Source organism: Zosterops lateralis (assembly GCF_965231275.1).
Source record: "Zosterops lateralis genome assembly, chromosome: 12".
Lineage (NCBI taxonomy): Eukaryota > Metazoa > Chordata > Aves > Passeriformes > Zosteropidae > Zosterops > Zosterops lateralis.
In genome coordinates this window covers 8,570,285-8,595,914 of record NC_139772.1, presented here as the reverse complement: position 1 = coordinate 8,595,914, position 25,630 = coordinate 8,570,285, and the positions used below count along the sequence as shown (strand labels likewise).

General features: G+C 39.8%; 1 protein-coding gene across 1 annotated transcript in view; it reads right to left on the bottom strand.

Moving 5' to 3' along the window:
* The window catches only part of NKD1 (NKD inhibitor of WNT signaling pathway 1), a 105,490-nt gene that overhangs the window by 5,965 nt on the left and 73,895 nt on the right, over nt 1–25,630 (bottom strand). The window contains exons 5-8 of the mRNA XM_083870037.1: nt 12,271–12,377; nt 9,657–9,752; nt 1,181–1,328; nt 102–186 (exon numbers count right to left, since the gene is read on the bottom strand). Coding sequence (XP_083726163.1) covers nt 102–186; nt 1,181–1,328; nt 9,657–9,752; nt 12,271–12,377 — 436 coding nt within the window. The remainder of the gene's footprint in view (nt 1–101; nt 187–1,180; nt 1,329–9,656; nt 9,753–12,270; nt 12,378–25,630) is intronic.

The following is a 25,630-nucleotide window of genomic DNA, read 5'->3' as shown; positions in this document are numbered from 1 at the left end:
TTTCTATTTTAAAGTACGTTTTAAAAATAAAACAAATCAATGGTTGAGGTTTCTTCAGAGGTACCCAGTGCCTGTGAGGAGCCAGGGTTCATTCCCCTTACCTGAGGGAAGCCCTCTGCTTCTTCTCTGAGCTTCTTGCTTCTTCATTAGCTTTGTTTTCAGCTCTGTGCCTGGCACTCTGCAAATCTGCCAAGAGAAAGTACATCATTGTCACATTGCTGTCCTTGCTGATCAGCACAACCAACATCCTACACTGCAAATACAACTGTTCAGTAGATCAGGGTGTGATGTATCATTGCATGTAACCCTCCAAGTCTTGCTTTTGCCCACACACAGATTTTATTCAGATGTAGCCTCAATTGGAGAGTATCAGTCAGGGTGAGGTTGACCCTGCACTCCATGTGCCAGCCCAGGTGGAGCCACATTCACTGACAGGCTCAGTGTTGGCAATTCAGTGCTGTACTAAGGCATCACATACCTCCCCACCAGTGAGAATTTGCTTGTGTCTGCTCTTGAGGGAGTGATTCTTCTATTAAAATTGAGGTGACCAGGCTCTCCTTTTAGATCTGATGCTTACATTTTCTACTGAAATATTAAATACTTTTAAGTATTTCAATTTAGTACTACTCTACTACACTACTGAAGTAATTATGCTGACACAATTATTATTACAGTGAAGATAAGATGGATGAGCCATCATGGTACAAATATTTTTATAAAGGCAGACTGCCAGCACAGAAAATGTGCAATTTTTATGAACAGATTCTTAAAGTTTACTTATGCCTAATTGTTTATTTTTACCAGGAGTGCTGGTAGATATGCACTGGCAAGAAACATTTTACACCCCTACTCCTGCTTCCACACAAGCCAAGTGCTGCAATATCATCAGAGATAAAGTGGTGCAAGTCAAGAAGGCCTTAGATCTGCCCTTGAGTGCACAAGACAATCACACTACATATCCATCAGAAGGGGAAACCCTCATTTGCTAATGAGACACTGAAAAGAGGGCAGGTAATTTCACAGTCAAGATCATAAAGCAGGACCATGGGGTTTAAAATACCTACATAATTATTTGCCTTTAAGTATATATGTATTTGTATTAACGAAATACAGAGATGGATTTTCAAGGGACTCTGGAAGTTTTTTGTATTTTTTTCAATGGCTGACTGCACATCCTTACCAGTATGATTTAACAAGATACTCTTTTTCTTCTGGCTGCCATCTGGTGCCACAGTAAGTTTCACTCGCAGAGTTTTGCTGGAACTAGGAGAATGGTTTACTGATGCATCAACTACCTCATAGATGGTATGAAGCAAGCTGGTAATGTCCTGGAGTTGGATGGAAACACAAAAAAATACAGTATTGTGAAAATGGTATGAAACCTACAGTTTTGATGCTTACTATTGTTTTGGATTTGGCACTATTAAATGCTGAAGTATCCTCAGAAGTCACTGAATTCAGAAGAATTCAAATTGCACAGAGCATTACAATCTTCACCAAATGGGTTTTGGAGCAAAGCAGACGAAAACAGTAATAACAGCACAAGGTATGCAGGTTTCCCGAGATCTCAATCAGCAAAATGGTGTTCTGCCTTTTCTTTTCTTTGATTTACACAGAACCCATGGATAACTGTTCATACTTCACTAAAATTGAGTTCCCATGGCCAAAATAAATATATCAATTGAATAAAATCTTAAACATCACAGTCTTCCTTCCTTCCCTTGGTATAACAAAATGGTTGATTATCTAGAGGAAAATCAGTAAGAAAAGTGGCAGAACTGTAAACCTCAGGTTTGGAAATAAATTATGTCTGTCTTAATGTCACCCTACTATCGGTGTTCTGGAGTCTAGCTTATTATGCAAAATTCAACCAGTTTTAAACACACATTTTGAACTGCAAATATTATCCAGTCAGGCCTATTACAGAACCTTCTTCACAGATCCCTTTGAAGGCAATGGGATGTGAACAGAGGCTTACATGTCTGGCTATATTGGAAAGAACACCAGCCAATTTTAACAAGCCAGTGGTTTCAAACAGGAGAAACACTGTTTGGTAGCTGGTGATGCTCAAAGGTCTCTCAGGTTGATTTAATCCAGCCAGGCTCAAACAGGGTACTACCTGAAATTGCCAGGATGAAAAGGGCATCTCTTGGCTCACTGCTTTTCCTCAAAGGGATTTTACCCAAACTGGTCTTGGGCACCAACCTAAGGCCAAAGCATTCTGATCAAGCCTTCTGATCATGGCAGGCTATAAAGAGCCCAATGAATGCATATCTGAGAACTTCTACATGCTGGTCTTCCTTTTCCTTGATCTATCCTACCACCTAAGCTCTTTCCAGATGCCTGCAAGCACAAAGGAAATACCTAAATCATCTTTTGTTAAGTATAACTGGTTCTGAGGATTAAGAGTCAGGTCTATAAAAATTCAAAACCTCCATATTTTTTCCTTTGCTCAGGGGTCACACCTGCAATATGGGCAGCTCAAAGTTTAGTATGCCCTAATGGAGTTCACCAGCACTTCAGTAATCAATAAACCACACAGTCCTCATTATGGAACCAGCTTTAAAGATGACAGTAATTTCTACTCACAAAAAATTTAGGCAAATACTGATCTTATGGTCAGGACCAATGATATTAGAGGAGATGATTTTCCACCTCAATAGGAAGAATAAATAACTAAATCCTAGGGGTCCTAACTTTGTCTTAACACATAACCTTTCTAACTCTGCACTCAGGGGAATTTCTCCAGACTTGTAAGTTCAAGACAATATATTCATAAAAAGAGAAGTTGCAGTGTCTCATTTATTTTTCCACTGATGTTTTTTCTCTCATTGCTCCAAGAGTCTGTATGGGGTGTTACTACATGTTTTTCACATGTCACTACATGTCAGTAACTGCTTTCCATGCTCTTGACAATCACTGTCTAAAGCCTGAGTGTGGGGCAGAGTGCTCTGTGTCAATCTGGTGGACACCTCACAGCTCTATAACACACTTCTCACACTCCCTTCTCACACTTCCACCCTAATCTGAAACCTAGCCAGCCCTCTAAATGTGGCCAGACAGAGTCATATCCAACAGCCAGCTTGAAGGGCTGGATTTTTATTTCATCTAAGAGGAAAAACCCAGGCAAGCACACAAACAAACAAGCCATATCTGTTGTTTTATACACCCTCCATAAGTCATGTTCCAGGAGCATTGTGCTATAATCCTACACTTTGATAAACCTTCTCCTTCAGAAAAATACTGAAGCACAGTATTTATTCTTAACTGGGCTCCATACACTCAGCACGTGGGTGAATGGGGCTTTTCCCAAACATTCCTGGACAAGTGTTGGTTAACCAACATGTCATCTTTCCACACAAGGCTGCTATCAAGAGGTTATTATCAACTCTTTCATTCACAATAATCTGCCCTTCTTCCTTTCCTCAGCTATGCCAGATATTTGTAAAGCCAGATGTTTGTACATCTAGCCTATTTTAGCTTCAATAACCAAAGACAAAAAAATCCCCCACTGTCCTTTTACATGATTTTTTTTCAGCGTTGAGGTCTAACTTGCTAACTGGCTGACAATCTGCCCCTTGTGTTCTGTGAGGGTCTTTCTCAACAAGCTGCTTGACTCAGCAGTGTAAAAACTGCTCCCAAAGGCTGTCAGGGAAGGCCAAACATGGCATTTGTGTGACACATACTTGGCAAGTCGCAACTTTGTGCACACACATATCACATCAGGACAAGTTACATGTCTCAGCCAAACAGGCTCAAATTAACCCAAATTAATGTCCAGGCTGTGAAAAGGCTGCACAGAGGACTCAGCACCTTTGTGAACTTCCACACTACTGCCTTTGCATTTTGTGATGTGTTTGACATGCAGCTTTCTGCACAGAGCTCTGAACTGCTCTGCATCCTGGCATAGCAGGAACGTGGTTGTCACACTGGATGTGTCCCAAGATCGAGGTTAGGGACAACCACTTAATGCTTATGTTGATCTTTTAAATACTGACAACAACCCTGGTTTCATTACAGGATTCATTTACTTGTGGTCCTAATTTGGGGTTGGGAATTTCAACAAATTGACAGTTCTGATTTGGTCAAACAAGGCTGCTTGGGTCATTCTGTCTCATGTGCCACAGTCCTGGCTGAGCAGGCACCAGCTACAAGGCAGCTTAAGCCTTCTCTTGCTTCACAATTATTGCTTCACAATTATAATATATGAATTTCTGAGGCATTGATCTACTGGGAATGGTCTTTGTCAATAAAATCTGAACTGTGACTAAAGCTCCTTTCTCACAGCCCTGTTTCGGCAGCTAATATGGTAATGGTTTCTTGTCAAATTGGTAGCAATAGACCATTAAGGTATGGGTTACACACTCTGTATTTTATAGTTACATATATATTTACCTCCAAAAGTATTTTCATCTTCCAGTTGCCAGCAGACTTGTTTCCCTTGAAAGCTGTCCCACTGAACATTATCTGTATTTAAATTTGTTTAAAACCTGCCTAAATCCATTGAGACAGCTTTACCTTCTACACACCAGCTTGTGCATTTCACTATCCTCAAGAAATTTAGCATCAAAGATCAAGAATAAAACCTAGTTAAATGTTCCTCTTGCCTGGTACACAAACCAGCATAACCCAGAGCTCACCTACCGAAGAATCAAACTTTTCTGCACAACGAATTATGAGTTTTACAAATCATGGGATTTTGCAACTGTTGTGCTTGAAACTGCTTGGCCCTTCCCCCACAAAAAGTGTATTTTTAGACTACTATATTAAATGGGCAAAGAGAAACAAGAACAAACAAAGATATTTCTCTCCTTTATAGCAAATGGATTATATTTAGAGGGGAAGCATGCTGCATGACTCTAACTTTTGAAGGGCTTCTGGTATGCAGAATTTCTGCTGGGATCTCTTAATCAAGTACAAAAAACTGAAACTATGATATTTTTCCACAGAGAGGAAAACAAATGCTCATTGAGCAGTATCCAAACAGCCAGCACATGCCATACCCAGATTTATTTGTCTTTTGCTTATTGAACACCACAGTTGGTTCTTCTAGGGTGAAAACCCCATCCTTTTTTATCAAGCAGCCAATGCAACAAAGTATATTAAAAAGAGAAAAATTAATAGATTGCCTAAAATATTTCCCCTCAAAATATTAAAAAGCAAACAGTTAAGCCCACACATGTATGCTGCATTCACACATCTATAGGCAGAATACTTTATGGATCTTCAGTAGGAGATCAACAGTAATTTATAACATCCAGAGAAACCAATGGGTCTGAAAAAAGAATGACAGCACTGAAGTATTCCTCATTCCTGACAGAACATATATGAGACTGAGAAAGTCCCTATTCCATGCATTATTTTCTGTTTTAAAGGAATATTAGTGGTACAGGGATGACCTTATTTTTCCCATATTAACATAGATTATCATCATAAGACTGGTTAATAAATTTGAGATTTTTGTAGAATACACTAATAGGTTTTTCCGTTAGAATCAATTTAAAGAATGAGATATTTGTACCCCAAAAAAGTGCCAGCCAACAAACAACCCCCCAAAAATCATAAACTACCAGCCTCCTTTCAGAAAAAAAACACCTAAACAAAATAAAACCAAACTACAGAACACCCACAAAACCAAAGAGTTTAATAAAATGGAAAAGATTCAGTTTTATCTTTGTAGCTTGCCTGAGAGAGAATTCTTTTACTCCCCCTAAAAACCAGGAGAGGAAGTTTTATTTTCTCTTAATATTTCTATCTGACATGAAGCCACCATTTCTAATGACTGAAATGATGGCCACAGATACAGACAGGCACTGCTCCTCTATCCATTGGTTTCATTGCTCCTTCTATATCCTGAGTTAGTATAAACACAGTGAAAACCAACAGATTTCAAGATAAGGGTCAGGCTGATAAATCCTTGCCCCAAAAAAGCCAATATCCTTCCCCAAGTCAATGACTCGGTGCTGAGTTCTGAATGCAGATACAACCTCAAACCTTTTTATTCATAAGAGCATAGGAGTAAAAAAAAAAACTAAAAAGGGAAAGAACAAGTCACAAAGGAAACATAAGAGGAAAAATTGGGTATTTAATGTAAGACACAAAGAACATTTTTAGCATTAAAAATGCATGAAGAAAAACATCAATACCAGTTCATTACCTTTCCCTTGGAAAAAGATAAATACAAATGTCTCATTTGTACTTTGTTTGTAGTCTGATTTCTACATACAGCAGGATGTTTTTATTGCAACATCAGCTCTGTTTGATCACATACATTTTTGAATCATTCTTATTTGGAATGCAAAAGGAGCTTCACTTGCTATCTGCTCAAAAGCTGCTCTAGAAGAAATTTCTTTTCCTTTTTTTTTTTTTTTTTTTTGGTCCTGACAAGCAACTTCCTTGTGTGCTTTTTCCTGTGCAGCAGCTCACCAAAGAAACTCAATTTTACAAGGAAGAACTGATTAAAAAAAAAAAAGGCAAAAAAAAAAAAAAGCCAGTGTTTATGAAGTATAATTACATTCAGAGAGCTCAATATAAAACCTCATGGATCAAAACACATTAGTTCAATTATCCAAGTTTCAAGTCCGATTACAAATATTCGTGTGAAGATAATTACAGCGCAGCTGTCAGCTCTAAAAAGGCCTGCTGCACATAATGAATTGTCCTCTTATGGCTTATGGAATGAAGGGAAGTGTTATTAGCCAAGTTTTGTAATATACATATTAGAGCAGGAAAAGTTATCTCTCACTAAACCAGAAAGGACTGAGAACTGGTCATCTTTGTGACAGAAAAAGCAGAAGTTTAATAACATACAGTAATGTTAATTTATAATTTGCCATCCCAATAATTATGCTTTCATAATGGGTGTATCTCTTCAGGAAGCATGACTAGATATGAATTTCTAATTACAAGGACTACAGAATCAGTCATACAGACTCTAGGAGGAAATCAAAGCAGCATTAAGTTCTGAAGACATTGTTAGATCTACAAGAAATTTCACTGAAATGGAATTTGAATTCTCTAGCAGTGATCTGTCATTCTGTAGAACTCAACAGAAGTTGTATCAATTAAACATACACCTTATTTACCAATTCTAAACATTTGAATGAAAAAAGCCCATTCGGTCCATCAGTAAAATTGCTCCCCACCTATGTGTGTCTTACAAACTTAACACCGTGGATTCCTTTGGAAACTCTCTGGACATGAGGTACAATGTTTTAAACACTATGATTTTGAATCAAATGAAACGGATGTGGATGGGAAGCCACTTCTTTTCCACTGTCTCACTTTTACAATGTGGTGAAAAGCAAGAACAATGCTACTGACTTCTTTTTGTAAAGCACCTCCAGGTCTACAGGTAAGAAATTAACTGAAAAAATTTCATATCTCTGTTAAATCTAGATATAAATCCAGGAGACATTAACGGGAATTTTTCCAAGAAGGAGAAAAGGTCCATGTTAAGCTTTTCTCACCAGAACACAGGACCTTTGTTAAGAAGAGCTGACTGGTTGTGAATGCATTTTCATCAGCTCACTTAAAGGGCACAGGTACAGATCTGCCTCTTCCTCAGACTGCCCATTTTGTCCCTGCTCCAGCAATGTACCTCGCATACTTTTAACTGAAAACATGTCTCTTATTCATTTTAATTGAAACTATTCAAATGTTTAATGTTCCCCCTCGTTAAGTCATTTGCTGGAACAGGAGCAGAGTTGCTTAGCAAAGGACAGTATCAGGCACACTGTGTCTACCCATCTCTACCCCCTGGGCCAAGAGAACAAGAAATTCTGTGTCATATTAAGAGTAACTTCAGCCTCCTCTTTTGTGGCCAGGATTTTCTATGAGCTGGTAATGTTGGTCATTCTTGCTCAAAAAAAAAAACCCTCACAAATTGCACCTGGATTCAAGGAAAGGTAAGCAAGAAGATATCTTATAGAAATGGCCCTGGAACAGTTTGAAAAAGAAGTGTGTGACATAAAGGGAAAGATTTGGAATGGTGCATACTACTTGTTTCTGTCTTTGGTCACATGTAAAGAGCTGAAAATTATCAACCTATTTGGTCCCTTGGTTGAAAGAATTTTTTTTGGCACAAGTTCAAGCCTGAATGTATCAACCTCCAGACCTCAGAGCAGTATAATATTCAATCCCTGCACAGATTTGGTTTCAGTTAAGCTGTAGTCTGCTCTTGTAGCAGGGAGAGGTAGAATTTGGCTGTAATATATTCTCAAAGTACAGTCAAATTAAGCTCTTTGGTGTACCACATAATCACAAGTAATTATTGTATACATACTTGAAAGCATATTCTTGTTATGTTCAGCACATGGAACCCCCACTGACATTAATGGGAATTCCATGCCTGAATGTAAAAGACACCCATGTGTGTGGGTTTGGGTTTTGTGTGTTTTTCCCTTATTTTTTGAGAGTCACAATAATCTTGTAATGAAGACTTAGCCTTTGGTCTAGAAAGACCTGGGTTCAATCTGCCACAAGGTTCTTCTGAGACTTCAAGCAAGTTATTTCATTTTTCTACTCTCTGTTTCACAAATATTAACAATACAATACTACTTCCTCACCTGACCCCTCCTTCTTGCCCTCTCTATCTCATCTTCCTATTTGAAACTCTGGACTTAGCCTGCAACTTTTCATCTGCTTGTTCTGTGCACATGAGAGGCACAGATTTCACTGGACTATTCAAAGCACTATCAGAGTAGAGACAATAAAAATAGCCTTGTAATGATGTTCAAATACATGTTAAAAACCCTGAACAACCACCATGTTTGGTAATGTTAAAAGAAATTTGCTTCACACTTACAGGAAAATTTCTGCCCTCAGTTGGTGTCTAAGGCCATTTTCAGTATTTGCCCTAGGGCTTTCAATAGTTTTTAGCAATTGTCACAGGCACCAGCATTAGATCTAAGAGAGAAAAAGCCCTTGATTTTCAGTTGATTATCTAAAGGCACTGGAGCCAGTAAACACACAACACAAAAATCAATGACAGCATATGGCATAAATCCCAAGTAAAAGACATTCCTCTAGAAGAAGTATTATTCAATTTGGGCAGAAATAGTTCTAAAAAAAGATATCCTAATCTATGCTTCCTCTTATTTGGCATGAAGACATCCTGATAATAAAAAATACACACAGGTATGCTTTGACAGCCATTCTTTATGGTCCTCCAGAGAACATCATCAGTGTTATTTATACTTGGAGGGAAAAGACAGAGATCGGCTCAATATTCATGAAAACAATAGAAGAGTATAGTTAGTAATGTTGGAAAGAATGTCAGCAAGCAACCTTGCTATTTGGTTAGCTTAACTCTGAAAAGCAGGAGAGAGGCCAGAACAATATACATTTGCAGGGGTTTATTTTGACAATGTGTTTAGCTGTTCAGTTGTTTCAGATATTTTTCCTCCTCAAATACCAGTACTATTTTTTAAAGGCTAATCTCAGGTATTAAACAACAACCAGCTTAAAAAAATGGTACAGTAGATCTGAAAACAGTAAACTACTGGTGGGATTGTTTCTAGGAGGGAAGGGTCCATGGCAACTGCTGTTTAAATTGGCAGGACACCTCTACTTCATAGTAGAAAAATGTTCCTGTTATAAAACACTTTTCTTGTTAGCAAGAGCTGCACATAAAGGGGCAGCTGTACTTTGCTTACCTCACGTGTGACTCTTCCGTTGTTATCAAAGTCATACAGTGTGAAGGTCCATTCTTGCCTGTTATCTTCCTCTACAGACACATCACATTGCAATTCCTAAGAAACATGCAAAGAGCAGCTGATTACCTAAAGCAAAAGGCCTGTTTGCAGAGGAGACTCTCTGTAGGAGGCTGCTTGCTTTCTTCCTTCCTCCCTCCCTTGTGGGAGGAAGCTCTCAGGATATGTCATGGAGAGGACTCTGTCCACCACAATGAAGAGGTCCCACCATAATCACATAACACTCCTAAACTCTCTGGGCTACACCTCAGGGAATTCACATCTGGCTTTCTACTACGTTGTGGAACACAGGAAAAGGTACAAGAAGACTGTTCCCTGAAGCTCTTGAAACATAGTAAGGTTCCCCACTAAAACATGAGAAGGAAAACTCAGGCAGAGGAAGACAACAGAAGCAGACTCACAGAAGGAGGGGGCACACCACAGGGCTGGGAGTAAGGACTGAGGCAGTGTGGACAAATCCCCACCCGAGAGATCTGTCATCAATACAGATATTTGATGGGCAAAGGTTGTCAGAGTTAGTGCAGTACATCCTGCCACTGAATCTCCTGAAATAGAGCCTGCCTTGGAACTGGCAAGAACAACCTGGGAGTAGTGCCTGCTCCTTGTTTTAACTGTGCTTCTGTTAGTGACAGTGTGATCTGTGGAAACCCTGAAAGAATCAATTTGTTATAGGGGAAAGAAATCCCCAAACCAAAACCAAGAACAAAGGATGCACTCTGACTGACTCCAGTCACCTGGGTGCAAATCGTTTGCTGTCTCTCAAGGCCTCTGCAATCAGAATTATCCAGAGCCACAAAAAGGCAAAACAGAGAAGTTACAGTGCAATTAAAATGAAAGTCACTGTATGCAAGTAAAATAAACAGCCCCAAATAGCTTCAGCATGATAGACCTCAAAATACCTGGTTGATCTTCTGACTTGAAACCAATTCCCTACAGCAGTTATGGGCACCCCGTCCCCTGCCGAGTTCAAAGGCAGCCTCCTCTCAGTTGTAACAAGCCCGGCTGAGAGCTGCCAAGTGCCCCACACTCCACTGTGGAAACACAGTTTCATATTACATAAACATTCCCGGCACCTTTATAAGCCAAATCACTTTCACCTCAGATTTAGACCTCTTGTCGCAACACCGGCGTTTCTGATTCTTTTCTACCTTTGACGCATTTACCAGTCTCTCAACTCCCAGCTTACATTGCTGGAAAACTTTCATTTGTAGAACAAGAGGAAAAAAATATCAATACTTGGTTTCTTGCCACATATTAATACTTCCCTGTCCCGCACTGCCTAACATAACATCTTTATGTGAGGATGTGCTCTGCTTAGTTAAGAGCCATGGAAACCTTCCCTGCATTAGTCACGGTGCCTAGAACCAAGTGCTAACCTTTATGGCATGCCAAGAACTACTTGGGAACAAACGCAGACTTTGCTGGTACAGTGGAGCTCCAGCTACCCTGGCACCAACCATGTTGACAGGTGTCCTCCAACGTTCAAATGTCAAGGCACTGTTAATTGCAATTTATCATGCCTTTCCTGTCTGCAAATGTCTGCTACTCGAGGTAGAATAGAAAATGGGCCTGGAAGATGAGCTATGGCTGTGTGGGGAAAAAAAATAAAAAGAAAAAAAGAAAGAGAGGAAAAGAAAAGTCACCTCCCCTGAAGGCACACAAGCAACACCTGAACTACCCATGGGAAACCTACCTCCCCCTAATCTGCTTTAAAACAATTTAAAAAAAAAATATTGTACCAGACTGAGAAGGAAAAGAACTCTCCAGCCATGCTGCAAGGTGGCTGCATGGTCTTTTAAACATTAATTGAAGAAACACAAAGCTCATTACTTAGAGAGGCTGACAGCACTGAAAGACAGATGTTTGCCATATCTGCTGGAGTGCAGAGATGAATATTTGTGCTGTTTTTTGCTGGTGCCAGAATATCTTCTGACCAACCCACTAGCTGGGTGACTGCATGTTTCCATACCCATATTTATGAAAACACTCCCTGCAGAAACAAAACCTGCCAACTACACACAATGTCTGCCAGCTATATGATGTCTGCAAGTCTACAAGGAAATAGCCCATAGGACTCATCACCCTCCCTCTCCTCCTGCCATGTGATCAGATGGATTTCCCATGCAGCAGGTCAGGGTTATTTCACTTTGGAGACCTGGGCACAGAAGATCAATTATTGCAGAAGTTTTCACAAGCATCTTTTGCTTTAGACAGATTTAACCAAGTGCAATAGTCCATGAAAGTCAATCTAAAGATTTGATAGCTGGCCTAATAGAGAAAGGGTTAAAATGAAAGATTCTCCTTACTATGTATTTCAGATCCTGCAGAGAAATAATCATCATTTGATCCTCTCCAAGCCTGGAAATAAGTGTCACTAATCACCTCATAAGCAGCACCAATAGTAAGGCACTGATTTGTGCCAGTTCTGCTGCCTCCTGTACCCACTACAAACATTGGGAGCAATAAACATGCATCAGATGACACTATTTGGTCCACAGGTTATTTTTCTACCATAATTATGTCAGTACAGTGAAACTTTAAAATACAAAGGACTTACTTCAAATTTCAGTTGCTTCTTGGAACTTGTGCGTGTGTCACTTTCCTTTTCTGCTTTCTTTTCATCTCCACTGCAAACTCCATCTGTCTTCTCTGGAGGCAAAGCCACTGCGAAAAGCATATTTAAGAAAAAATGCTTATAAGGAAATGTCAAAGCAGTCTCATATTTGCAAATCTGTCTTTATATTTAGGGTGAAATTGATATCAGCACACATGTATGAGAGGATCATTATACTTGATTTGCTTTTGTGTTCACTACACATCTGGGATAATTTCAGCAGACAATCTACCAACAGCTTTTGGTACACAGCCTCTCCTACAAACATCACTAGAGTCACAGGAAGTTCAAACACAGTATTATGAGAATATAAAATAGCAGAACTGTTACTGCAAATAAGCTGAATAATTTGCAAAATATTGAAAGTTTCTGACATATTGCAAAAACCCATCACATTCACTAGCAGTGAGTGAAGTAATGAAGCTGAAATAAAGCCCTCATTCTGTTCCAGTTTCACTCTTCAAACACACACAAAGCTTAGTACTTTCCAAGGAGGTAACACTACCTGCCAAAAAGGTTAAGCTGCATTTTTTCAATTCATGAAATTGCATATTTCACTCAAGTTTCAAGTTAAAACACCAGGCACTTGCATAAATCACTAGCACTCATAAAGAGCATCAATATTAATATCTCTCACAACATATCATAACAAATATCAGATATATAACAGAAAGATATATGCTTCTCATGTGGATTAAAAGACAAATGCCTGGAACTCAATAGCTGCTCCTTTGGCTTCTGCAGGGGCATTCAGCCTTGCACATGATGAAACCCTATATCTGAAGAAAACTAATTCTACCTTCATTAGCATTATGAAAACATACAAAGACTTTTTAAATCTGCCCTGAGACGTGATTTCTTACACATCCACACACCTCTGCCAATGTTGTGCCCACACACCATTACATACAGCAGCAACTCTTCCAACTACCCAAAACCCAGCAAAACTGCAAAAAACACGGGTCCTAAAGTCAGCATTTTCTTCTCCTTCACTGCAGCATTTGCATCTACCCAAAGCCTTTATCTTAATGCTATGCTAGGAACTGTTTCTTGGGGATGCCTGTGGCAGTAGCATCTCATTAAGTGCCAGTTCAATCAAATCAGACTCCTTACAAAAAAGTGACATGATCCCCTCCAGTTCAGGGTGATCCATTTCAAACTGGGTTTGCTGGCTCTCCTGGTGCTCCACACTGCTGAGCTGCCTCCCAACCATCCTTCCAGGAAAGCAAGTCACTAGCATGCTAGAAGTTAAGATACTCTATTAGCCATCTTATAGGACTTCCTTTCATGTTTAAAATACAAAAATTAGCTTCAAGAAACCAACCAACCAATAGCAATCACAAAAAAAAATCTCTTACAACTCCTATTACCTTAGCTTCATACTCTCAGAAATTCCAGAAGATTTCTTCCCCAACATTCACACTGTCACACTGCAATACATATCACAGTCTCATTTACTTGTTTAACATTATTGTATTACTTTTGTTTGTTTTCAGAACTGTGGTATGCTACATAAGATGGATGTACTGTAAAGAAAAGGGAATAAAGTAGAAATGCTGACCTTGGGAATTTCCTGTCTTTGATATTTACTTGTGGTTTTGATGTTATACTAACACCAGCTTCCCAACACACACACATAATTTGCATTACACCAATGAGATGGTGTTTATTGTACACATACTGACATGTTGATATACTTTGATTTCTTCTCCAAGTCATGTTAGGATTCCTTACACCAAACGTAAGTAGGAAGGTCAGACAAAGGAAGACAAAGCTGCTTCACAGCAGCTTCTCCCCTGATTCTTTTAAGCTGGATTGGATGAGGAGAGGACTCTTAGGGTTTCTTAGGAGGCTTTTGTACAGTGCTTATCACAGGTAAGTCAGGTATTAAAATAAATATTATTTCCAATACAAAACTTTGAAGTATGTATGACAAAGTGCCATTTGCTTTCTACTCACTTTGCCCATAAATACAACTCCACATCCCTAGAAGTTCAAAGCTAAGGTCACAAAAAAGACCCCCATAAAACAAAAGACAATGTTTTTGTTTGTCTGCTTCAGTCCAGCTTTGCTGCTTCATTCTAAAATCAACAAGAAATGAAAAGGTAACCTGGGCCTTCATAACAAGCACAGTTACACTGACAGTGGTTCTTCATAGCTATTAGACACACCCCTAGATTTTCAGTGCCTCGTCCTTACCAGGGATTGGTTCTTCACATGCACAGTTATAACCTGATAAAACCTTCTGTAGAAGAGGCTTTTGCAATCCCTCCCAAGCTTGCTGTAGGGAATGTGAAATAAATGAAAGCTGGGCTGCTATGACCCCTAACTTCTCTGGGACAGTGAACAGCCATTTGGAAAAAAAAAGATCCATTCCTGTTATCACACATTCTTTTAAATGCTTAAAAGTACCTGATGGCCAAAAGACTTCTACAGTTGTCTTTTATCTGTTGAGGGTCAACATCCCTCAAATGACAATGGCATGGCAGACTGCATTAGGCATAGCACTGTGAGGCAGATCCTGCACGAGCTGACTGTTCCCTGACATAGTTCTCTCTGTTGGGTTTTCTGTCAAAATAAAGTGCTCACAGAACATTCCCACCTTTCCACCACCATGGAAAGATTCCTGTCCTGTGCTGAAAGCCACTGCCATAGCATAGAGCACCAGAGCTCCCCAGCCCACCAGAGAAGAACAGCACAGAGTTACCTTCTGCTGTCAGGAGCAGCCCCTCCCCTGGTATGGTTAACAACCTTCCTGGATGTACAGTTTTGTCTTCAGATAGGAAGCTTTCACTTTAATGTATAATTTATGTAACAGGAAAAAATGTGCACTGACAAATTAGTCTTCTCAAAAAACAAGGGTTCAACTATTGGGGAAGGAGGGGATACATCTTGCAGTACACTCCTTGGGAGAGTTTAAATACTGTATGCCAGAAATTATCCTCTTTGAGCTTCGCTGACCTTTGATCTGAAGAACTTATTGGCCTTGCTGCTCTGGGGAATTATCCTTTGAAATCAGTTACTCATTTTGGAGCTCAGATGAAATGGGGAAATCTGGTGATCTCATCCTGATGTCAAGTTTCATTCAGCAAAGAAAAATTAAATCTAACTGAGGAAACTTTAAAGGGCAATATGGAGATACTAAAATATTATTTACAAGTGATCAAATAATGTGTCTGTGCACATATCCCCACGTGCCTTATCCAAATCCAATGAACATTTAAAAATACATGTTGTTTTGTCTGAGAAGAGAAGAAGTGTTTGGTATTTGCTGCTATACTTAGTTTTGACTATTGACATGTGCTCAGTTTCATGAGGGCTACAAACACATGCAGAGCCTACTTATAAATAAAATGAGAATGTCTGCTTGGGACAGTTAAAACTGGCAGCCTGTAAACAGAGATCCACCAGTGAGCTGCATGCCAAGGTTCAGATATATTCACAATGTGAACTTCCTTTCAGCTCTGCCAACGATATTAAACCAGACCAGACAAGATAGCTATCTCAAAGGAGTGTGGAGAATTAATAGACTTGTGTTTCCAAAGTCTAGGCCATCAGAAATAGGTCTGCATACAATGCATCATCTGTGCAGAAATACTTACTTACCTCCCTGCTCAGATAACAAGTCCTGACAAAAAGAACGTGCTACATAGACAAATACACAGAGAAACATACTTTTGTTGTGGGAATCCACAACTGGAGGGAAAAAAAAATTATATATATTGCTTCTCATGGGAATAACCATATGCTCTGAAAAACAATGTTCCCTAACAGAATGTTTCATGAATTGAAATACTGCATATGTTTTCTTTATTATGTTCTTTTCTTGTTCATTATTAATGGTCTTGTATTCACTTCCATAACCTTAAGACACTATAAAAATGCGTCTGGACAATATTTGAAATTGGAAAGACAATAAAGGAAAAATATTAACTTGGAAAAATTGTGAAATACCATTCTTTCACGAAAAACAAACTGGCTGGCTTAAGTGTACTAGCAGATGTTTCTTTCTACAATTGTTAATTACTACCACCCAATTGCTCCTAATTGAAGTGGGGGAGGAAAAGAGCGAGAGAATGAACATCAGTTTAAAGATATTAAGACTCATCCCAGAAGAATTAAGCCTTTTTTCCAGGTTTTGTTTTTTTTTTTTCATTCCTAAGGAAGAGGGGTAATAATTCAAAATGCTCATTAAGAATCACCAAAATATTCCAAAAATGAGGTAAACTGATTGTTGTGCTGTGTATTGAATGAGGTTAGAATAGTAAGCTTCAGGGAGAAAAACCATTTTTCTCCTGTCTCCATCCTGCATCTGACAATAGGAGAAAAAAGAAAACACCAAAATAGAGTTGCACTCACGTGGAAAAGTGACTGTTTAAACTTTGTCTCACTCACGTGGCATGTCATTCCATGTTTCTCAAAGGCTCATTCCAGCAAAGGACCATGGTTTTTGTCAAATGATCTGCCTTCTCAAAGTAAAGGACAGCTTTGCTCTAGTTTTCAACCACCATTTGCATTTTAGTCAGATGGATTAACAGGATCTTGAGGCCAGAATCAAAGGTGCAGCTCTGAGGAATGTCCAAGTCTAGGCTACCAATGCCAGGTTTTGCACAGCAGTTAGGAGAGCTCAGGCTGAATAGACAAACAACTTCAGAACCTCTTTGGAAGGACAGCCATTCCAAAAGGCATGTGATTGTTGCATCACCTTAATTCAAAAAGGAGAACTATGGGAGAAGCTGTGCAATTCCACAGTGGTGAATTTACTGGACATTACCAGTGATGTCTTAACCCTATCTTAATGTCAGGGCCGTTATTGAGAGAAACCAGAGTAAAGGTAAAATTGGAGAATTGACAAAAATGCCACCTATGACATTCAGCACCTGCCATACATGAAACCAAACCTTTGAAGTGAAATATTGTTAGTCCTCTTCTCATTTTGGACAGACTGGACTCCACAGCAATTTTTTAAAGCTACTACCAGAAGCAAAGGGACAGAATTATCTGTATGTGGGGAAAAGAACAAACCACACACTAGAACCTGAGACGTGTAGGGGAGTAGGATAAAAGCAAAATTTAAAAATTACTTTTTCAGACAAGGAGGGGAAGTCATAAGCACTTCTATAACAGGTAAAATTGAGCTTCGGGAGCAGTTTTTGACAGGTGGAATTGGGTGTCAAAGACCTGGCCAAGCTCAGCAGTAAAATTCCTATGGACATCAACAGGGTCAGGGTTTCCCTCCCAATGTACAGACCTAGCAGATGCAGCAGGACTTAGAGACTATGAGAACCAAAGGAATAGAAAGAGAATTAATTTCATTGTTTTATCTGAGGTCTCTGATGTCTAAGTTATCTGGTTCTGCCAACATTTTTCTCATTGCAAATCAGGTTTGACAAACATAACTGACATTCCTCACTGACTATGCAACAACCAGAGCAATAACAACCACGTTTGAAAGTCTAAATTGAGAAGAAATCCTTTAATTAGCAATTACATTCACATTCAGATTTCACCTTTAAGTTCTCCTGGAGGCCATGGATTAAGAAACATCACCCCCATTAAGCACATTTTGTTTTATTCCACTGATTTGATTGAAATATATCCCTGATGGAGATAACTTTGCTTGAGCAAATGCCCTCTTCTCCAGTGGCAAATGAACATAGGGAGAACGGGATCAGGGAGGAACATTCCTGTTCCACAGCCACCAGAACAGGCACATAGGAAAACAGGCTTGTCCTGGGTCACTGCCAGAAGCTCCTATTTAACTTTCCCTGACTGAAAGCTGAAGCTGATGAATTAGACACACCCTTCAGAACAACAAAAATCAAGCTGCCTTCTCTGAAACTTACTATAGGGAAATTAATTGTCCATTTTACGTCCAGTGGGACAAGTCAAAACCAATTTAGAGGAAGCTGTACTAGCAGTGCCTCCTACCAATCTGGGATGGGTATTTCAACCTAAAAATATGGAGAGAACCCATGTTCTTCTATTTTGTGGATTCTTGTTGTCAGTCACAACACAAATTAAAGGCTTAATTGCACACCATAGGGGAAAAAAAGAGTCACAATGTCACAATCAACCTACTGTCAGCACCTGACCAGGAGGAGACAGAGCAGAGGGTGACTCAGACCTTGTGACAGCTAGCAAAAAAAGAAAGAAAAAACCCAAACAATCCAAACCAAACCCCAACAAAAATAGACAACCAAAATATGTTTTAAATAAATATTCAGGCATGGTTCTAACTGACAACACCATACTAGGACAGTGAGGAATGGCTAAACCGAAATTCACTCCAAAATTCAGAGAACAGTTTCTCTCCTGAATGAAGTTTAGTCAAACTCACAGGTGTGTGCAACACCACCTCCCTTGAAGGCTCAATTCCCTTTGCCAATCCCAATAATTTGACATTTCTAAGTAGAAGTATTTCCAAATTTGATGCAGATTCTATCTAGGTTTCTATCTACATCTGGCTTTTTTGGTTTGGTGGTTTTGGGGTATTTTGGTTATTATGTTGGGGAGAGAGGGGTGGATTTTTTTTACTATTTCCTTACAAAAGAAGTTTTGTACTAAAGATGCAGATACAAAGGACAATATGGTCTCTCTCTGTTAGCCAGGGTGTAACTCATACATGCATAAACACCAAACCTAGATTTCTCACACTTTCTCTGGAGTGCGTTTGCTAAAGGGAGGGAGTTTTCTGAATTTGGCCAGATTATGATTCCCTTTTCCAATTAGTTCCTCAACTGGCTGTATTTTATCAAGAGAAACTGCCAGATTAAATGCCTTACTTGACCATCTTCACCCAAAACACTTTGATGTTCAGTTCTCAAGCTTCAAAATACCTTTTGGATGAAGATCAGACAGCACTAAACAGAATTACTAATTAATTAAGCAAAGTTAAATTTTAAACACTGTTTGTTGTGTTAGCCAAAAGCCTGAACAGAACAGTCTTTTTTTTTCTCCTTCCTCACTGGAGATCAAAGAAGATAATTTCTCATTCCCCACCCCTATCTTAAAGAAAAAAAAAAAAAGGAGGGGAAGATGAAACCAGGGAAGAATCTCCACAAGCTTTGGTCAGAATAGTTCAGGATAATATCTGTAGAAGTAAGATTTTTGTTTGATCAGTGGACATACCAAACCCCTCATGAAGAGCATGCAATCTGTTGTATCACTTAACATGGGTAAGTGTTCCTTAAGTGAAAACTCTCATATGGAACACTTACCACTTCCTTACAGTATTGTATGTCCCTGGGGCTCTGACTAGGCCTGTGAAATGTTGAATTCTGTTACTGAACAGGGATAGATGGGACATCAACCGATCACTTGTGATTCAAAACAAAAGAAAAAAAACCTCTCTTCTCTAAAGTTGGTCCTACACTGATTTTGGATACAACTTTGCTTTTTAAAAATCCATTCTCAGTCTAAGTTGCAGACATGCATGTTCACATAAGATTTTCTATCTTACATTTCCTTTGCCTTTGTCTCTTTGGATTCTTTTCCCCTGAGATTCTCAAGGGAAGAAAAAGAAGAAAAAAACCCAGCCCCTGCATAACCCTTTATTCAAATGAAGACTGAGTAGGCAATGTCATTAATAATGTAATCTTTGATATTAACTTGCTCCCATCTAACTTAGATGTTCAATAAGAAAAATGTATTTCCACCACCTTTGCTGTGATAATGGGGCCTCTAAAGGTATATGAACTGTAATTTTCAATTCATCAGAATTGCTCCCCATGAGGATAAATGTCACTCTGACCCTCACAGAACTAACCTTTTATAGAGAGCAGTGTTGTCTACCTATGCTGTAACATTATTTTGGCATAAATGAATTGTTACAGATCTGACAACTCTTTAATACTTAATATGCAGTAATAGGTTCAGTGTTCCTATCCTCACAGCCATTCATATTACTCTGACGGGGGGAGGAGAATGGAGATTGATCCACAAAACAAGAGAAAAGCATTATTGTGATTAATATTAGCAGTCCAGCATATACATGTGCACATATGTCTCTTTCCTTTTTCATATTCATGCATGGTGAGGAATGGTACTGAGAAGATACATCACATACTGCTAAACATGCAGAGAAATAAATTTCATCAAGGCTTGACCCAACCACCTGAAGTGTGGAGAGTACACAGGATCTCATCAGAGAAACAATTCCCACAGGATTAACCCGGATCCCACTTTGCCAACAATGTCCTGCCTCTCTTTAAAGGCTCCTTGAAATAGCAAAACAAGGGTCTGCAGTATCACACATCAGCTTGATGGCTCCAATTCCTTAGGATGGACTATAACTCCCTCCTAAAAATATCTTTCTCTCACAGAGTCCAGGGCTGCCTTGGCTTCCCTTGGAAACTCCTGTGCCAGCACCGAGCCCTGAATGCAGCCCTGGCTGCCAGGCACAGAAATGCTCTCCACTCCTCCAGAGCCCTCTGAAAATTCCTTGGGGAGCAGCTCTTTTACTTCTGGATATTTCAGTTTACAACTACTATTCCTTTCCTCTCTTTCTGTTACCTTTACAGTTTTAAATCCTTTTTGGTACAAAGTTGAGAACTCTGGATGACGTATTTTATTGGTGAAAGGACCTGGATTGCTGGATCAGATTTATAAAGCAAGAAAAAAAATGATTGCTAGTAGTTTTATTTTTTTCTTGGTAGACTGGGGGTTGGGACTTTCCATCTAACAAGAGCGGCTGGACTCCAAGCTCTTTCAAGAACAGAAATGTTGCTTCAGGTTCATTTCCACAACCCCACAGTGCTGCATTTATTATTTGCTTTTACTCACAAACTAGTTGTGGTTACAAAAAAAAGCTTGTCTTCCAAACAAATGACATTTTATCTCTTTCTCCACAGGAGAATAAGGTTGACTGCTACTTGTGCTTTGAGGTTTGGATATGATTGAGATGAAACATCTGTTAAGAAAAAAGGTGTTGGGGGGACTTTTTCTGCTAAAAATATCATGCCTTCTTTTTTTCCACCAAACTTAAAACATGTGATGAAATTCAACTTTTAAAATATAACCCTGGAGCTACTTGAAACTATAAAAGTCTCCTCAGTATCTGAGGCAAGTCAGAATTTCCACTGTTCAAGCTGGGCTTTTATGAAGAGCAGACTTTAGAAAAACCTGTAATCTGTCTAGGTAACAAAGGGCACTTGTTCTGCCTGGTGAGGTAAAACTTTGGGTTTCTGTAGCTACTGCAGTAGAAGTGGAGTTGAAACACACAAAAGCAGCCTGACTGATACACACTTTGAATTTGGAACAGCAACTGGCAAAGCAACATGCTTGTCATGGAAATTGCCTGCACAGCTCTGCATCTACACAGCCCAGTGTCTGCAAGGCTCAGAGGTTGTTGTGGCTAAACTTACCCAGCACAAGGCTCAGGCTTCTATCTAACTTTGCATCTATCAGGCAAAGTTATCTGTGTGTATATATATATCCATCTGTATAAAACAACTGCTCCTTAACTCAGCCCCAGAAATGCAAGAACTATTCAATCCTGTCATAAAGTGTATCCACACCTGAGACACTCCAAGACACAAAATCCCTACAGGGAGGAGAGAAGGACCTTAACACAATTGTGCACATGACATCTGAACAAAAACCTTTTGCAGAAAGCTACAAAACCCAGCAAAGGCAGCACTCAAGCTCAGTTGCCTGGCTCTGTCACAGGCCAGTGAAACACAAGAGAACTTGCAACATCAATAATATTTGGGAGTTGCAGCAGGACATGTTGCTTATTAGATGCAGTGTTCAAGGGTTCTAAAAATGAGATAAAATGAGTGCAGGGTTTCATGTAAAGGCAAGGAATCTGAAACATACATGTTGTCTTCTGAAATATCAAAGGCCAAAACTTCTTTCAATTATGAGGACAAAAAACTGGAATAATTCTAGGAACACCAGCATGAGAGTGTTATCTAGTCCAAAATCTTTGACTGGAAATATGCACTAGCTCCACATGGACAAAAAAAAAAAAAAAAGAAAAAAAAAAAAAGAAAAAAAAAAGAAAATAAAAGAAAAGAGAGAGTCACAAGAGAGTCAGAGAAGAATGGCATTTTGAATCACTTTTCAAAAACATGTTTAATAAAACCTCCATGAACTGTGGTCAAAGCTACAAGAAAAATAACTGGTAATAATCGTTGCTGGGAAATTAAAAGTAGAAAAGAACCTTTGTTCAAGTAGAATAAATGAAACCACTGGTATTCATCATGTTTCCAGAGAGATTGTTTTCAAACTCCTGACTTGTTCCCATATTTCATTCTTTGTTCTTGGTGGTGGATGTCCTGGGGCAAAGTTGAAGCACATTATTATATTGCTGCCATGTATGTGCAGCTTTATCTCTGACCACAGGCATGGGACCCTCTCTCACAGGTTCACCAGAGCCCACCCGAGCTTTGCCAAGGCACAGCTGAGCTTGTACCCAGCAGAGCCAAGGCAGGAGAGCAGGACAGTCCTGGGCAGGGGTGAGCCAGCCCTGGCTGGGGGTCAGGCTGTGCCAGGGGTGCCACAGGGTGGGCAGCTGGAGCAGAGCTGTGCACTCAGTGTGACTGACCCAGCCTGAATGAGCAGCTCACCCACTGAGCCCAGCTCACTGAGGCCCAGCCCTTCCAAGCTCCAAGGACAATCCACAAGCCTCACCTCCCTGGCACCCATATTTATTATAAATACCATGCATATAATATTATTTTAAAGCTTTGTATATTGAAGATATTCATTAAGGATCAGCTTTTGGCTTGTTTTGAGATGCTTGTTCACTTCCCTATTTAACATTTGATTTTCTTCAGCTGTCATAAAGAATATAGACCACTTGTAAGTTTGGAAGGCTTTCTGGAGTATTGTGCTTTGTAACTCTATCATATGCCAAGGGGCAGGCATGGCTGCAGAAAATCCAAAGCTTTATTCTCAGCCTTACTAGGGTGCTCCTGAACCAAACATGCAACTTACTCATGTTCAATGTAACAACTTTCCAGCTGTGTAGAATGATCTGAACACAGAGATCAATGTGAAACTACTACTTACAGCGGGTATGATCTTCCCAGTCTAATGTAGAGGATTATAACCCAGAACAGATTGAGACCATAGACAAAGCACATCATCTATGACAGTCTGTTAGAGCAGGAGCTGGTGGAGTGTCAGCTCAGAGGGCCACACTCTCCGTGCAGGGGACACACAGGACATGGGGAGGAGAGCACACGCTCTCCACACAGCAGCAGCTCAGTGTGAGGAGGAAAGCTCACCCTCTGAGGTGTCCTAACAGCCCACTTTTCACTGCCTTTCTGTGCTCTGCTTGCCAACATGGGTGGGAGCTGTTAGACACACTGTAAAGGTTCATTTGGAAACACCTGGAGACCACTAACTCATTACACACAGGCCATGGGCAACCGTTGGATGGCAACAGTCTTTCATCACTACTGACCTGGCTGCACTTGAAACAGCAGCTCCAGAAGTAAAAGCTTCTGATCCAAATACCAACCCCCCCTCAACTGGAACAGCTAATGTCAAGAAACACTTGTACAATTTTATATTTTTTTAATTTTTTTTTTAAAGGGCCTCATGCCGTAAGATTTTCCTCCCACTCATGGCAAGCAGCCTACCTGCTTCTTATAATTTCCTGGATCTGTGCACAACCACAGGAAAACTTCTGCTAATCCTACCAGTCTCATGTTCTTTGGTGACTTTTATTCTAACTGCCAAACTAAGCAGTTTTCTCTTGGCACTTTCCCCTGCTCCTTCCTCCCTACACCCCCACGTCCTTCGCTGCTCCTTCCAGCCCACAGTAACCAGCTTATCAGCTGCCAGCCTCAGCAGGGACCTGCTGCTTGTCACATACTGGTGGCTGCTGCCAGTGGGTCACCCTGTGGCCAAAGACATTTTTCAGAGTTGTTCCATGTCATATTGAGTAGTAGGAAAGGATACAGCAGAAACCTCTTGGGAGCTGAGAAAAACACAGCCAGTGAGTGAGTGATCAACAGTCCGAGGTGATCACACAGCATATACTCATGCATGGCAAATCTATGGTAAGTGCATAGGATTAGCAACAAGTCATTAAAATGCAGAGTTCCCATATAACATCCCAGAAGGCTGACCACAAGGGCACTTTTAAGGTGGAATTATTAACACTCTATTTGCAGTGTCAGGGATAAATAGGCATTCTGTTTAAGGACCTGAGAGAGAAGGGACCATCATTTTCTGCAAAGCACCAAGCCTGCATCAATAGTACCATACAGGTACTAACAGTGGTGCCAACATAAAGAAAATTTGCTTGTGTGCAAGATGCAATCTATGCCTTTTCTATAAATACACTGGAATTTCATGTATATAAAATACAAAAAAATATTTAAGCTTAAAAAATGAATAGCTATTATAACCAAAAGCATTAACTAGGGAGAGGAATGAAATTTGAAATAACTGAAATTATTACCTATTCACAGCTCATCTTAGAACAATTCATTAAATTATTAGAGTTAAGAGATTAATGAAGTATGGGAAAAAGTGTCTCCCAGACAAGTAGAAGATTAGCTAAAACTAGCTCAAATGTTTGTTCAAGTTTTCCTCTGCTGACAAGTTTATAAACAATCTGGCCCCAAGTACCATACCTTACCACCCTTCCTCTGAGCTGACAACCCAACAAATATTCTTTCAATCACTAATTTTAGAGAAAACTTCAGGAACTAAAGCCTTCACTGAATCTTTCCTGAATGTAGAGAGAGAGAAGAAAGGGAGTAACCTGACACACGAGCAGCCCCACTGCAGGGAGCACTGGGGAAGGATGTTCCCCCCTGCCTCCCCTACCACCACAGCCCCAGCAAAGGAAACATCCTGCTGGAAGCCAAGGTGCTCCACCACTGGGATGTCTGGGATCAGCATGGAGGGGGAAGGACATGGCAGCTGGGGGGTCCAGGCAGCCTGTCAGAGCTGGGCATAACATCAGCAGCCTTAAACCACCAGTTCATTCTGTGTTACTGGTTCCTCGTTTGCTTGGTTCTTATTAAAGTCAAAAATCACAACACAGCTCTTCATGCTGCAGCACTGCTGACCACACCTCAGCTCCCTCCTGACCATGGATTCCCTGGATGCTGTGGAGGAAGACATGAAGAACAGACTGCATAAATTAGCAAAAAGTTGAAAGACATATAACAATGTCAAGAATATAATGAATTATTTGTCTGCTTTGCTGAATACAGAATGCTTTAATTGCAGGTTTAAAAATTCCATAATGGCTTGTAAATAAGTGAAAAGTGCAACAAGTAGCTCTTTTACAGATCTGCTAGCTTTTTTTTAAGCAACATGTGCTTTGAACTCTGCT